Source organism: Ochotona princeps, chromosome 3, assembly GCF_030435755.1.
Source record: "Ochotona princeps isolate mOchPri1 chromosome 3, mOchPri1.hap1, whole genome shotgun sequence".
Classification (NCBI taxonomy): domain Eukaryota; kingdom Metazoa; phylum Chordata; class Mammalia; order Lagomorpha; family Ochotonidae; genus Ochotona; species Ochotona princeps.
In genome coordinates, this window is record NC_080834.1 from 34,531,650 (window position 1) to 34,544,282 (window position 12,633).

Below are 12,633 nucleotides of genomic sequence, written 5' to 3' on the forward strand. Positions count from 1 at the left end.
TAAAACATTTAGCATTCATTCACTTTTGGATAGCAAAGGTTTCAAGCCCTGCCAGGTGGGCAGGATGTTTCAAAGTCCTTATGTTGTGGCAGGCCTTTAGATAACCCATAACTTGTTTACCAGATTTTTGGGTATTTTCTTTCCTACAATCTTTCCACATATGTCCCAATTTGCCACAATTATAACATTTATGTCTATTTTGCTTTAACTCAGTGCTTGAAGTAGCAGGCATCAATTTAGTTTTGTACACTTTAGAGCCAATATTCATACATGTCTTCTTATTTTTGGGGTCATGGGACTGTGCCTGCCTCCCATTTCCCTGCTTCTGACCCTGTACAGGCTGATTACTCAATTTACGTTGACTTCGAGGCAATAGAACTGTCCCATTCTTGTGGAATTTAGACTGACAAGCCTTTTGCCAATGAAATCCCTTCTCACACCGCGGACAGACCGTGCGAGAAATATTTAAATTGGGTTTAGAAGTGTCCACACAAATTTTTTCCTGTCTGAAATTTTGAGACAAATTTTTAGTGGGACAGCTGTGGCTGAAATGCCCTACTTCACCACAGCAATAACAATTGTTTCTTTTTTTATTTCCTTGATTACCTCTTATGTTCTTTAAAATCTGAGTAGCAGTTTGACCTTGAAGAGCTGCAGCAATAGTTAACCCTTGCATATAAGACGGAGTTACCTCAGCACAAGCTCGAACATAGTCTGACAAGACTCCTGTTCTTCTCACTGGCTGAATTAAGGTTTGACAAATTGGAGTAGCATTTTCAAAAGATAGCTGTTTAACTATGAGATCTGTAGCTGTATTGTTAATTACTGTCCGGCTCACTGCTTCGGTGAGTCGAGCTACAAAATCTTCAAAAGGCTCCTCAGGCTTCTGCTTAACATTTACAAAACCCGAAGACTTCTGATCTGGAGACGGCAGGCGTTTCCATGCGCCCAATGCCAGGGAGGAGATAAGCTGTAATGTCTCCTTAGGCAGATTAAGTTGTTCTGAAACACCAAGATGAGTACCCTGTCCTAGAAGCATGTCTAATGTAAGAAACTTGCCACGCCTCACAGATCCATGAGACTTTACTTCTGCCTTAGCTAATTCCTCATATTCCATTTTCCACAAAAGAAAGTTTCCTCCGGTGAGGCAAGCCTTAGCAACCTGAAACCAATCATACGGAGTCATCCACTTTGCTGCTAGTCCTTCCACCATTGCCATAGTGTACGGGGAGTTTGGCCCGTAATCAGAGACAGCATGCTTTAATTCTTTAAGAAGCTTATAAGGCAACGGTTCCCATTCAGGTTCTTCCCATTCATAGACAACAGGAAAACAGAAAAAATCACCTTCCTTATGTGCCTGCTGCATTGCTCCTCTAAAGCCAATCTTCGCTGGGTCTGGTCTAGCTGGCAAGGGCTCACACTGCTTAGCCGAATATCTTGGAGGCTTATCATCAACAGCAAGCGGCCATCTATCGCGTAACTCAACTGTTTGCCCTTCTTCACAATCCTTAACTTCTGATCTAAGTGTCTCTGGTTTTGAAAGATCTTCTTCTTCACCTGTTAAGCCTTCCTGGTCATTTTTAGAATAATTTACCTTATCTTCAGGACAGACACTTTCCATAGAGCCATAAGTAGAGCCTGAGCCTCCCTTTTTACGGTTAATCAAGGGAGTGTGTTCCCGAGAGGACAGGGCATAAGCATCTGTCCCCGTATCCAGTGTCTGTCTCAATATTGTCCAAATAGCATAGGCTGAGGAAGGCATGTCAGCCCCCCCGTGGCTGCGATACCACCTCTTTATGTCATTCCCTACCTGATCCCATGTCTGTAAATCTAAAGTTCCCTCCTCCAGGAACCAAGGACTAATTGTCCGTATAAACTGCAAAAGTCCTGAAAGCTCTTTTTTACTAACCTTAATGCCTTTCTTTTGTAAAGTATGCTCAATAATATCAGTGTACAGGCTTCTGTCGCTGGATGCACTCTGTCCCATTTTTACTCTTTAGCAACAGAGGGTACAAAACTTCTCAAGAAATGTTCTGACTATTCACCCCTCCTAACCTGACCTTCTGTCAGGGGGCCTGCAGCACCCTGGGTGAAGTCCTATCCACGCCGCAAAGAGAAAGAAAGAAAAGACCTACCTTCATCGAGCCCTCACATTAGGCGCCACTTGCCGGAGTCCAGCTCCAGCCGAGAGTTCGGAGCTCGGGAAGGGTGCGTGGAGTTGGCGATAAAGAAAGACACAGACACTGACACTTGGTGCGTTCTCACAACAGCCCAAGAAAAAGCTGTCCTTTTTATTTACTCAAAACCTCACAAGCTTCTGCACAAGCAACTAATTATTCTATTTTTACTTCAAGACTAAGGGGGCATGTACAGACATTTGGTCACTCTGTCCGCACTTCAAGGCTAAGCAGGTGTCCCCAGAGATAATTCTTTAAAACACTGTATTCATATTCTTCAAAGCAAGCCATTATTCATTCTTCAACAGTAGCCATGGAGCGGCAGCCAGGACTCCAAGGCCAAGGCACATGCGATTACCTGCTAATCAGTAGTACATTCCTACCACATTTCTATTTCTACAACTTGCCCATTATTCAATGGGAAAATAGTTTACAAGGGAAAAAATATAAATCTAAAAACAAAAATTACAAATATTAAATCCCTCTACAACTATAGACCCTGCAACCCCATAAATAAAACAATAATCAAAAACATTTTTCTTTAATAAAAGCATCCTCAATTCCTCTAGCTAAAAATTATAAAAGCGGCTAAAACAGCTACATTTTCTATGCTCCAAAAAATTGCAAAAACAGGCTAGCCTATAAAATAACAATAACTATACTTATTGCCATAGCAATTTCAGCTCTCACTCCCATCACTTGTATTCCCGTGGGTCCACTGGATGCTACCTGACTGGCCAGGCCCTGGAAAGGAGGCAGATCTGCCTCACCTGTGACCTCCTGTCTTCCTGCTGCCTCCTGGCCTTGAACCAGTCATTATTTTAGGGCAGGGCACTCGTGCAATGCTCCCAACAACAAGGGGCTGTGCCTGCCCATGTTGGAGTCTGAACAGAGCTCAGCAACACTTACCCTATCTGGTTGTAAACTTTCACACTTTATTCATCATGGATTCTTACACTCATGTCTGATGCTTACCAAAGAAGTTGCACTGAAGTACCATGGTCAGGATTGAGCTTTGGTACTTCTTCAAGTTGTTGTCTATGAAAGCACCTTGCTTGCCCAGTCCTCGTTCTGGTCCCACTTGCTTCTCAAAACCTGATTTCCTCATGAGATCACAGCAGCAAAAAGCAGGTCTACACCCGTGATTTAATCTTTGAGAAGCAAGCTTCACCTGTGAAAACATTTTGTTGAATCTACTATGCTGACTAGTTTAAAGCAATCATTTAATTAATGATTTGAACTAAAGGCAATTGCAAATTAACACTCAAACACACATAAATTTTCCCTGTCTTTTCCTCCTCCCCCTTCCCTCCCTTTCTCTTCCCTTTCCTTTGTTCTTTCTCTCCCTCTTCCCTTCCTTCCTTAATTTTTCCCCACCTCCTCTCTTCTTTTTCAAGGAAGTTCAGGCTGAACTTGGTTTGGGCACCAACCATCAAATGGCGATGCCCACAAATACAATGGCATTGACATCCAGCAGGCAGACAATCAATGAGTGTTGGTCAAAGACATGACTCTTAAGAACGAGACCCCCTGCCCTGCTCTGTGGCCCGAGTGAGCCCTTGGCCCGGGAGGACTCTCTATCATGGATTGAGCCCCAAGCCAGCCCCTCATCCAGGGAATAGGGGGGATTCTTCTGCATGGATTGAGCCCCCAGCCAGCCTCTCATCCAAGGACTCTCCTGCACAGATTGAGCCACATTCCGTCTCCATGTGCCGATGACTCAGCCAGTGACATCAGCCCCCAGCCTGGTGTTTATACCATTGGCTCCAGACCAGTTGACAGTGTTGGTGCTGTCCTGAGCTGACGCTCCACTGGTGAAGGCTGACATCCAGTCAGCTTGCAGCCGCTGTGCCTTCTGGGAACCCATTGTCTTCTGGGCCATAGGGAGGAGGAGGAGGTTATCCTTCCCTCAGCTGCCTCAGAAAAGCACTGGGACTTCCGTGGGGGCCCAGCACCCCTGTGGTGAGTGCCAGCACTGTTGCTCTTGCAAAATGGTTAGAAATGAAAGTTAGCCTTGCTTAGCCGATTGGGTCTCCACCTGGGACCATTGAGGCCATCATGGGTCCTGTTCATGAACTATAGGAGAAGATGAGTACATGCTGATGCTGGCAACCGTCACAAGCAACATCATCACAGACTAGCTTTGCTTCCAGCCAATGGGGAAACGTGTAGGAGGCCTATCAGAGAAACTTCTGCATTGTCAGCAGGTGCTGTGTTCTGTGGTTTCCATGCATGGCCCCAGTGGCTCCCAGTAAAACCCTCAAGGAAAATGTGCATGCACTGTGGAAAAGCTAGACAGTGAGCTTTTTTTAAAAAAAAGATTTATTTATTTTTATTGAAAAGTCAGATTTACAGAGTGGAGAGACAGAGAAAAAGATTTTCTGTCTGCTGGTTCATTCCCCAAGTGACCGCAACAGCCGGAGCCAAGCTGATCCAAAGCCAGTCTCCCATGCGGGCACAGAGTCCCAAGGCTTTGGAACATCCTCCACGGCTTTCCCAGGCTGCAAGCAGGGAGCTAGATGGGAAGCAGAGCAGCCATGACACAAATTGGTGCCCATATGCAATCCTAATGATTGCAAGGCAGATTTAGCCGCTGAGTCATTGTACTGTGCACAGTAAAAATATATATTTTTTAAAGTTAACAAGTGTAACAACTGAAGCAAACAAACAGAAAGCCCCAGGGGAATGGCCTGAAACAAGCACAAGGTCTTTTGGCATCAGGTGCAGTCTGTTTGCTGTGCCCCTCAGCGTGTCTAAACCTCAGTGGTGTGGTGGTCAGGTAACCATGAAAATGGCAGGTCAGTGGGACTGGGGCACAGGTGAGCCAAGGAGAACCAAGGAAAAGATCCCCGCCTCCACACACACACACACACATTCCCTACATTACAGGAGCCAAAGGCTTTGCCTCCCACCGATACAAAGCAGGGTTTGGTTTCCAGGGCTCCCCTTCCCTGGCCTCAGCTGCCTTTGTCTCCATCTCTTCCCACTTCCTTTTTTGTCACATGTCAAGTAGGGAAGGTACCACAAAATGCCTATAAACATGAAGGCTGTCAGGTTAGTTAAGTGCCTAGATCCCTGTTGGCCCCCAGTAAACACTGTCAGCTAGGATTAGTGTCATCGCTTTTGCCACTCAGAGCATTGTTCCACCTCATCTGGCTGGGCTGGGCCTTTGAGCCACCTGCCTTGCTTGTTCCCAGGGGAGTTGGCTTTTCTTTTCCTGGGAACCCTCCCCTCCCCCAGCTGGGTCTTCTCTTCAGATTGGATTGTTTCCACATCTCTAAGGAGTTACCCACACTCCCTGGAAGTTTCTAGGGGCAAACAGTCGTGTTAGGATCTGGGCTGAGGTTTCTCCAGGGTCCCCCCGGGGCTCCCTCTAAGTGGCACTGCAGATGCAGGGAGAGAGGTGTGTGTTCTCTGCCCCAGGGGTGCTTCAGGGCTGTGGAGATGTATGTCCATCAGTATGCTTAGGGGTCAACTGTGCCAGTCCCCATGGCAGCACGGAGATGCCAGCCAGCCATGTCAGCTGCCCGCTGCCTCACTTGCTGCAACCCTCTTGATCAAGTGTCACCTGAGGCTTGCCTTGCTTCTACTGCTCCCTGTCACCCATACAAGCCTCTCTTGGGGTTGGGGTAAGAGGGTAGGGAGGACAAGGCTGCTAGAGAAAGTGCAAGGGGAGACACATCACAGCTGGGCCAGGTCAGCTGGCAAGGGATTGGCCCAAGTCCCTGTCTTGGATGACACTGGCAGGGCCAGAGAGAGGGCTCAGCTGCAAGACTGGAAAAGGCCAGTGGTCAGTGACCTCTAGCTCAGGTGGGGGTGTCTCCTGCTCTGCTGACTCTGTGGGAGCAGTTTCAGCTTCCCGGAAGCAGCAGGTGCTGGTCCCTGGTAATGCCACATCTGACGACTTGTGTGGCCTTAAGCATGTCTTCTGAATTTTGGGGGCCTCTCAATTGCTTTATTTGGCACCAAGGAGAGGAATGGGTGACTTGTGTGACCCCTTGCCCGCTGCTGGCATTCCATGGGTCTCAGGGATGGGTTTTGGCACCTGTGAGCTTAACCCTGGGCTGTGCCCTCTGTGGTTCTGGTAGAAGCCTGGCCTGAAAGGAAAACATGTTCTCTTCACCTCCAATCCAGGTGTCATGCACCTATAACTTTGTAATACAACCTGTTAACACCGCAGGATGAAAAGGAGGTCACTCTAGGACACCTGTCAAATCTCCCATGTCAAGAACAAGCTGATTTGAGTTCTGTTCAGGCATTTCTGATGATTTTATTAATTTGGGGGGTGGTTAAGATTCATTTATTTATTTGGAAGGCAGAGTTACAGGCAGAGAGGGAACAACACAGGAAGATTTACCATCCCCTAGTTCATTCCACCGTTGGTCACGATGACCAGGGCTGGGTCAGACTGAAGCCACAAAGCTAGAACTCCATCTGGTTCTCCCACATGGATCATGGGGACCCAAACACACAAACACCAAACAGCTTCTGCCACTTTCCGGGGAGCATTAGCAGGGAACTGGATCAGATGATGAGCAGCTGGGACTCAAAACAACACTGGTCCCTGCATTTTGGCTTTTGTACCAGGCTTAGTTAAAAATGACAGGCTAAGGGATGGTGCCATAACATAGTAGGCAAAACTTCCACCTGGCATTCTGTATGGGCGTTGGCTCATGTCCTGGCTGCTCCACTTCTGATCTAGCTCCCTGCTAAGGCCAGGAAAGCAGTAGAGATGGCCCGATTCCTTGGGTTCCCACATCCACGAGGGAGATCTGGAAGGAGCTCCTGGCTTTTGACTTTGAACCAGCCCAGCCTAGCTGGTCCAAATATTGTTCCCAACTGGGGAGTCAACCAGCAGATGGAAGACTTTCCTCTCCTCTTTGCAACTGCCTTTTAAAGAAAAATAAAGCGAATCTTTAAAAAAAAATTGCAAGATGGGGAGATATTTTAGAACTTAGTTTGCAGTGTCTTTGTGATAAGCAAGACTGGTTTGTGTGTGAGTCTTGAGTGATCTCTTTATATATATATATATATGTATGTATATATATACATACATATATATATACATATATATGTGTGTGTGTGTGTATATATATACATATAAATACCTTACATCTGGTAGTATAAACTGAAACTTGCATGAAAACAGCAATTCAAGTGAGATCCCCTTCACCCCAACTAAAAGCCGCTTGATACAAAGCAAATTCGTGTGTCAGAAAGCACATTTCAGCTTGTTGCTGTGCCCACCTACTTCACGTGGCAGTCTTGTTACTGGACCATTGGGTGTGCAGAAGTGAGGGGGCGGGGTGAAGCAGCCAGCAAATTACTTTCCCCAGGACAAGAGGAAATATACTTTCTTTCCAGCTGCCGCCTTGCTCTCAGCAAGCTCATGGCATCTCCAGGTGTAGCAGAGTACTTACTTGTTCTAGCTGATTTCCTCCAACCACAGAAGGTTCTAGGTGATTCAGGGGGCAGACTGAGGCTGCCAGTGTTGGTTGCCAACTTGTGCCCAGCCTCAACAACCTATGGAAAAATCCCTGAACTCAGTGGCTACCTGGAAGCACAGTTGCTCATCATTTGAACTTGGATCAATTGCAAGCTTTTCCATGCCCAAGGTGCAGCCTCTTGCCCTTCGGGGTCGCTCAGTTCTACATTTCCCCAGGTTGTATTTTTGTATCTGCTGCAGCCCATTTCCCTTAGAGGAGAATGCCCATAAATAGACCACAGCTGCCACAGAGGGAAGTCCCGCAGCGCCTTCACCCTGCCTTCTGTTTACTGACTGCTCATCTGGCCTCCAAAGCAACCTACTTTCTTGGGCCTTTCTCTGTCTTTAGATTCTGTCTGCTAGAATTGCTGCATATTGAGGCTGCTTGGATGCAGGGACCTTTTCAGGCAGTGAGTCATGTGCTGTCTGACAGGAGTCACATGTTTTTTCTTATTCCACTTCTGAGGCCGCCAGGCCTGTGTCGAGGTTCCAAAGAGCCTCCGGCCTCTGCTCCCCACCTGCCTTGCAAAGGCCAGCTTAACCTCATTCCTTCTGCATGGATTCTGCTCCAGCGAAAGTTGAAGGACAAGGGCAGTTCAGCTAGCTCCTTTGCCGGAAGGGCTCAGCACTGCAGATTTTACAAAGTGACTCCATGTTCTAGAACATACACATCGAAGAATTCATCTTGTGCCTGCACTATACCCTGTTCAGCCACTAACAGTGTTGGCAGGTCTCATGTGGTGAAACTGACATCCTAAATAAATGCAATTTCCTTTTCTCTATTTCATTGGACAGAACTCTTGAATGTCATCTTTTTTAGGACACAAATCTCTAACCTTGTTTGGTACAATGGCTGATAAGATACTAAGTGCAAACAGATAATGTCAATATTTTTGTTGGCGCTCCAAACAGCCCTGACTTTCCTTGGTAAATTCATTCATAATCTTTGTTACTTCAGCAAGGTGTGACACTGTGGTTTTCTCAGTTGCATCACATCAAGATCACACAGTGTTGGCACTCCTGTACGGAATAGTTGCTCACTCCAGTTTGCAAGAGGAGAAAGGAAGGGAAATACCACGTGCCAGGGCCCACCCTTCACAGCCTGTGCCTCCTGCTCCTTCAGACTTGGCTTCGGAATGACAGTGCCAGTCAGGTGCTATGGATGTGACTGCAGCAGGAACTGTTTATTTCCATTCCAATCATATATAAATACATATATAATAAGTAATATATGCATTGCATATGAGTATATAGATAGTTATTTATGTATTTAAGGAGTACTTCAATGGGCTTTATGCTATATTTTCCATTCCTTTCTGTCCCTGCTCAAGATGCAAGAATTGAATGACACAAGGCCGTAGACTTTTCAAAGCAGGCAACGTGCAGGTGGCAGTGCAGGAAGAATGACAGGGCTGGTCCTTAGTTCTCCTTCTGCACACCTTTTCCTGTGCCCCAGTAGGGAAACCAACAGAGTGAGCCTGAAGGGGCACATTCATGTCTTTGCATGTTCTCAGTATGGATGCCCATCTTTCCTAAATATGTATGTGCGTGCTTGTGTGTGTGTGTGTGTGTGTACTGGTGCTCCAAAAAAGCTCAGGAGAAATGTAAAGAAATCACACTACACGTCTCTAAATAAAATGCGATACTAGATTTTCCACCATTGCCCCTACCTGCATTGTCATGAGACATGCAAACAGCAGAACATTGGACTTGTGACTGTTGCTGAAGGAGTGTACTGTTGTAATAATTTGGGGGGAATTGGGGAAGGCGGAGAATGGGGAGGGAGGAAGAGGAGGTGGAGGGGGGAATCCCTAGATCTTTTGAACTGTATCATGGAAAATATTAATAGGAAAAGTTTAAAAATACAAAAAGATGGATTATGCAAGAGAAGAAAAAAAGACAACTTTATTTTGGTGTCTATAATTTTTTTTAGAAGTGCTTTCCCCAAACTGTTTGGAGTCCAACTTTCCTTTTTTCTTTCTTTTACTTATTTTTTTGCACTACAGTAAGCTTACTTTTTAATTCCATTTCCTGAGAACTTTTGAGGCCCCCTTCACACAGTGTGGATAAAATCTACTTAGTCACCTCATCTGGGTGTTCCTTAAGTTCCTCAGGTTAAAAGCCTCCAGATGTGTCTTGGCCATGGCTAAACAATGGCTTGAGTTGTGTAGACAAATAATGATAGGTGAGCCAGCTACTTGGCAGAAATGTCTTCCCTGAGCCTCAAAAGCCTTAGTCTCAGAGGAGACAATTCCAACCTTAATCCAACTGCTTGATGGGAACAACTCAGACCTGTGTGACCCAGGTCTGTATTGGCACTCTGTCCCAGAAGACAGAAAAGCGCTGTTGGAACTCACCATGCTCCTGCGACACAGGGCATTTTTTCAGAGCCCACTTTTCAGGGAAGGAAGTCATAATTTCGAAAGACCTACTCTCTCCGATAGGCTAAGATCAAATTCCTAAGAACAAATCTCTATTCCTGCTTTCTTCTGACTGACTCACCTGAGAGTCCTTCCATTTCCGGCCGGCAGTGGCTGATTTCCCGGGTCATTTTGCAAATCAGAAAGTTGTGTCATTGAACCACCATAAAAAGCTGTTTCACTTTATCACCCAAATCAGACCACATACGTCCAACTCGACTTTTCAGTATTTTATTTATTTTTTGATTCTGTACAGCGCAAGAAATCAACGTTAAAGGGAAAGAAAATGGTACATTTGGTTCACGAAAACAACGAAATCCTTACACACACACACACACACACACACACACACACACACACACACACACACATCCCAAGCTGCTCAAAGATCATAAGATCATCTATAGGAAAAACAATCTGCAAAGGCTCGCTAGTAAGGTAACAAGACCTGCAGTCTTCGCGGTTCTTCCCGCCTGCGGAGAAGCTGCGCTCTGGGTCCTCGGTGACCCCGCCCCCGGCGCGGTGCGAGCGGCCCGCGTCGCTTCCCGCAGCGTCCTTTAATGGAAAAGTTAAATAGCGACTTTGTGAAAACAGCCACTGCGGTCGTCCACTGTTTTAGTAAGTCGCGGCCGCAGCGATTGTTTTCCAATCATGCTCAGATGTTGATTAACCTGTTGGCTACCGCTGAGGGATGGAGACCAACGGCGAAATCTCCAGCTGCAAGCTAAGACTCGGGTTTTCAGGGCGAAGCCTTCTCACAGCAACGCGCGTAGGTCGAGACCGCGCCCTTCCCTGCTACCCCGGCGCGCACCAACTTTTCCCTGCGAGCTCAGCACCTGGCGTGCTCGCACGACTGCGCTCGGAGGTGGGGCGGGATGGGGGTGGGGCGGGATGGGGTGGGGAGACCATGGTACTTGTCACCTCTGAATGAGGAGCAGGAAAGGCCCCCCCCGGCAGCCGCCCGGCCCCCAAGAGGTCACGCAACGGGCAGGCCGCAGCTGTACGTGGGGCAAGTCAAACACACCACACTGAGCGCTGGGAAACCCACGCCAGGCCCGGATGCGCGTAACTGCGGCGCCAGGAGACAGGAGAGCCGGGCGACAACAGTGGGGGCGCGTTCACTTCCCAAAGCAGCTGGAGTCGAGTCCGAACCGCCCCCCCCCCCGAACGGCCCGGACTGTCGCTCTAACAAAACGTCCTTTCGGGTAATTTACGCTTGCTACGAGTGCGTATGGTTAGGAGCGCCCCAGAGACCCTTCCTCTAAAATGAGAAGGTTCGAAATTCCCAGGCCGGCCTCACTCTCCTTGAACTCAGGGAGCGGGAGTGCGGAGAAACTGGGCCGAGCCTCTCACTTGGAAAACTGCGCCTGCATCGTCGCCAAGTTCAGGCCGGCTGGGACGAGGTGCGGAAACTTGCACACCGCGCAGGTGCAGAGACCGGGTCCACCCGCGCCACCGCTGCCGCCACCACCACTTGCTCCTCCGCCTGGAAGCGCAAATTGGCTGCACGGCGGCTCGTCGAGGGCCAGCGACAGGTACTTGGCGGGGCGCAGCGCGTCTGGGGGTCCCACGGCGCCCGGCGCCAGCAGCACGGAGCCGGGCGCGGCGGCGAGCAGGGGCAGGCCGGCCAGCAGCAGGCGCGGCGCGGCGGGCCCAGCGCCCTCGCCCAGAGCGCGGCGCAGCTCTTGCAGCGAGCTCCCGAGCAGCAGGATGTAGTTGCGGGCGAGCAGCAGCGTAGCGATCTTGGACAGCTTGCGGCCCGGCGCGCCCTGGCAGTGCGCAGCTGAGTAGGGCAGGATGACCTCGCGCAGCGCGTCCATGGCCAAGTTCAGGTCCTGCATACGCTTCCGCTCGCGGCTGTTGATCTTACGCCGCAGCTGCTGCTGCTGCTCCTCCTTGGAGTCCGCGCGAGGCCCCGGGTGCGCCCCGGTCCCCGGCTCGTTCTGAGCCTCCGGCTTCTCGCGAGCAGCCTTGGGGAGGAGGGAGCCCATCGTGGATGGGGAGGACGAGGTGGTAGAGGAAGAGGAGGGTGGCTGTCGGTAGCCCACCAGCTCGTACAGTGAGGTTCCGAGCTGCGCGTCTCCTGGCCGCTGAGGCCGCAGCATGGTCGCGGGGACCGCTGCGTTCACCCGCGTCTGGGAAACCGCATAGTACATCTGGGGGCGGTGGGAACGCCCCGGGGTGGGCCCGTGGCACCTGGTGCCCCTCCCCGCCGGCGAGCCGCGAGTCGGGAGCTGCTGGCTGGGCGGCAGCCGCTGCTGCAACCCTTTAAACCAGGCTTGGGAAGCCGCGGGGCCGCGGCGCGCAGCCAATGGAGAGGCGAGGCCGAGCTCAGTCGTGCGTTGGTTGGCTGTCAGCGCGGAGGTGCGGCTGGCTCGGCTCCGGGAGGTCACCCCGCGCCAGGACCAGCAGCCGGACAGGGGACAGACCGGGAGGGTAGCGTCTGCCCTGTCCGCTGGAAGGACGTGGCTGTTCCAGAACTTTAAAAAAAAAAAAAAAAAGCCTTGGCAGGCTCCTTTGTGCCTCTGCTTTTTAGAAAATGTGCGTTTGA

At 49.3% G+C, this 12,633-nt stretch overlaps 1 protein-coding gene across 1 annotated transcript; it reads right to left on the reverse strand.

Annotated features, from left to right (window-relative positions):
• Window positions 1-11,431: 11,431 nt before the first annotated feature.
• OLIG1 (oligodendrocyte transcription factor 1) lies at window positions 11,432-12,341 on the reverse strand. The gene has a single exon (XM_004588569.2). The coding sequence runs from the start codon at window positions 12,236-12,238 to the stop codon at window positions 11,432-11,434; it is 807 nt and encodes a 268-aa protein (XP_004588626.2). The 5' UTR covers window positions 12,239-12,341.
• Window positions 12,342-12,633: the final 292 nt, after the last annotated feature.

Excerpts from the sequence above, each read along its gene's own strand:
- OLIG1 (XM_004588569.2), bottom strand. The coding sequence starts at position 12,238 with ATGTACTATGCGGTTTCCCAGACGCGGGTGAACGCAGCGGTCCCCGCG.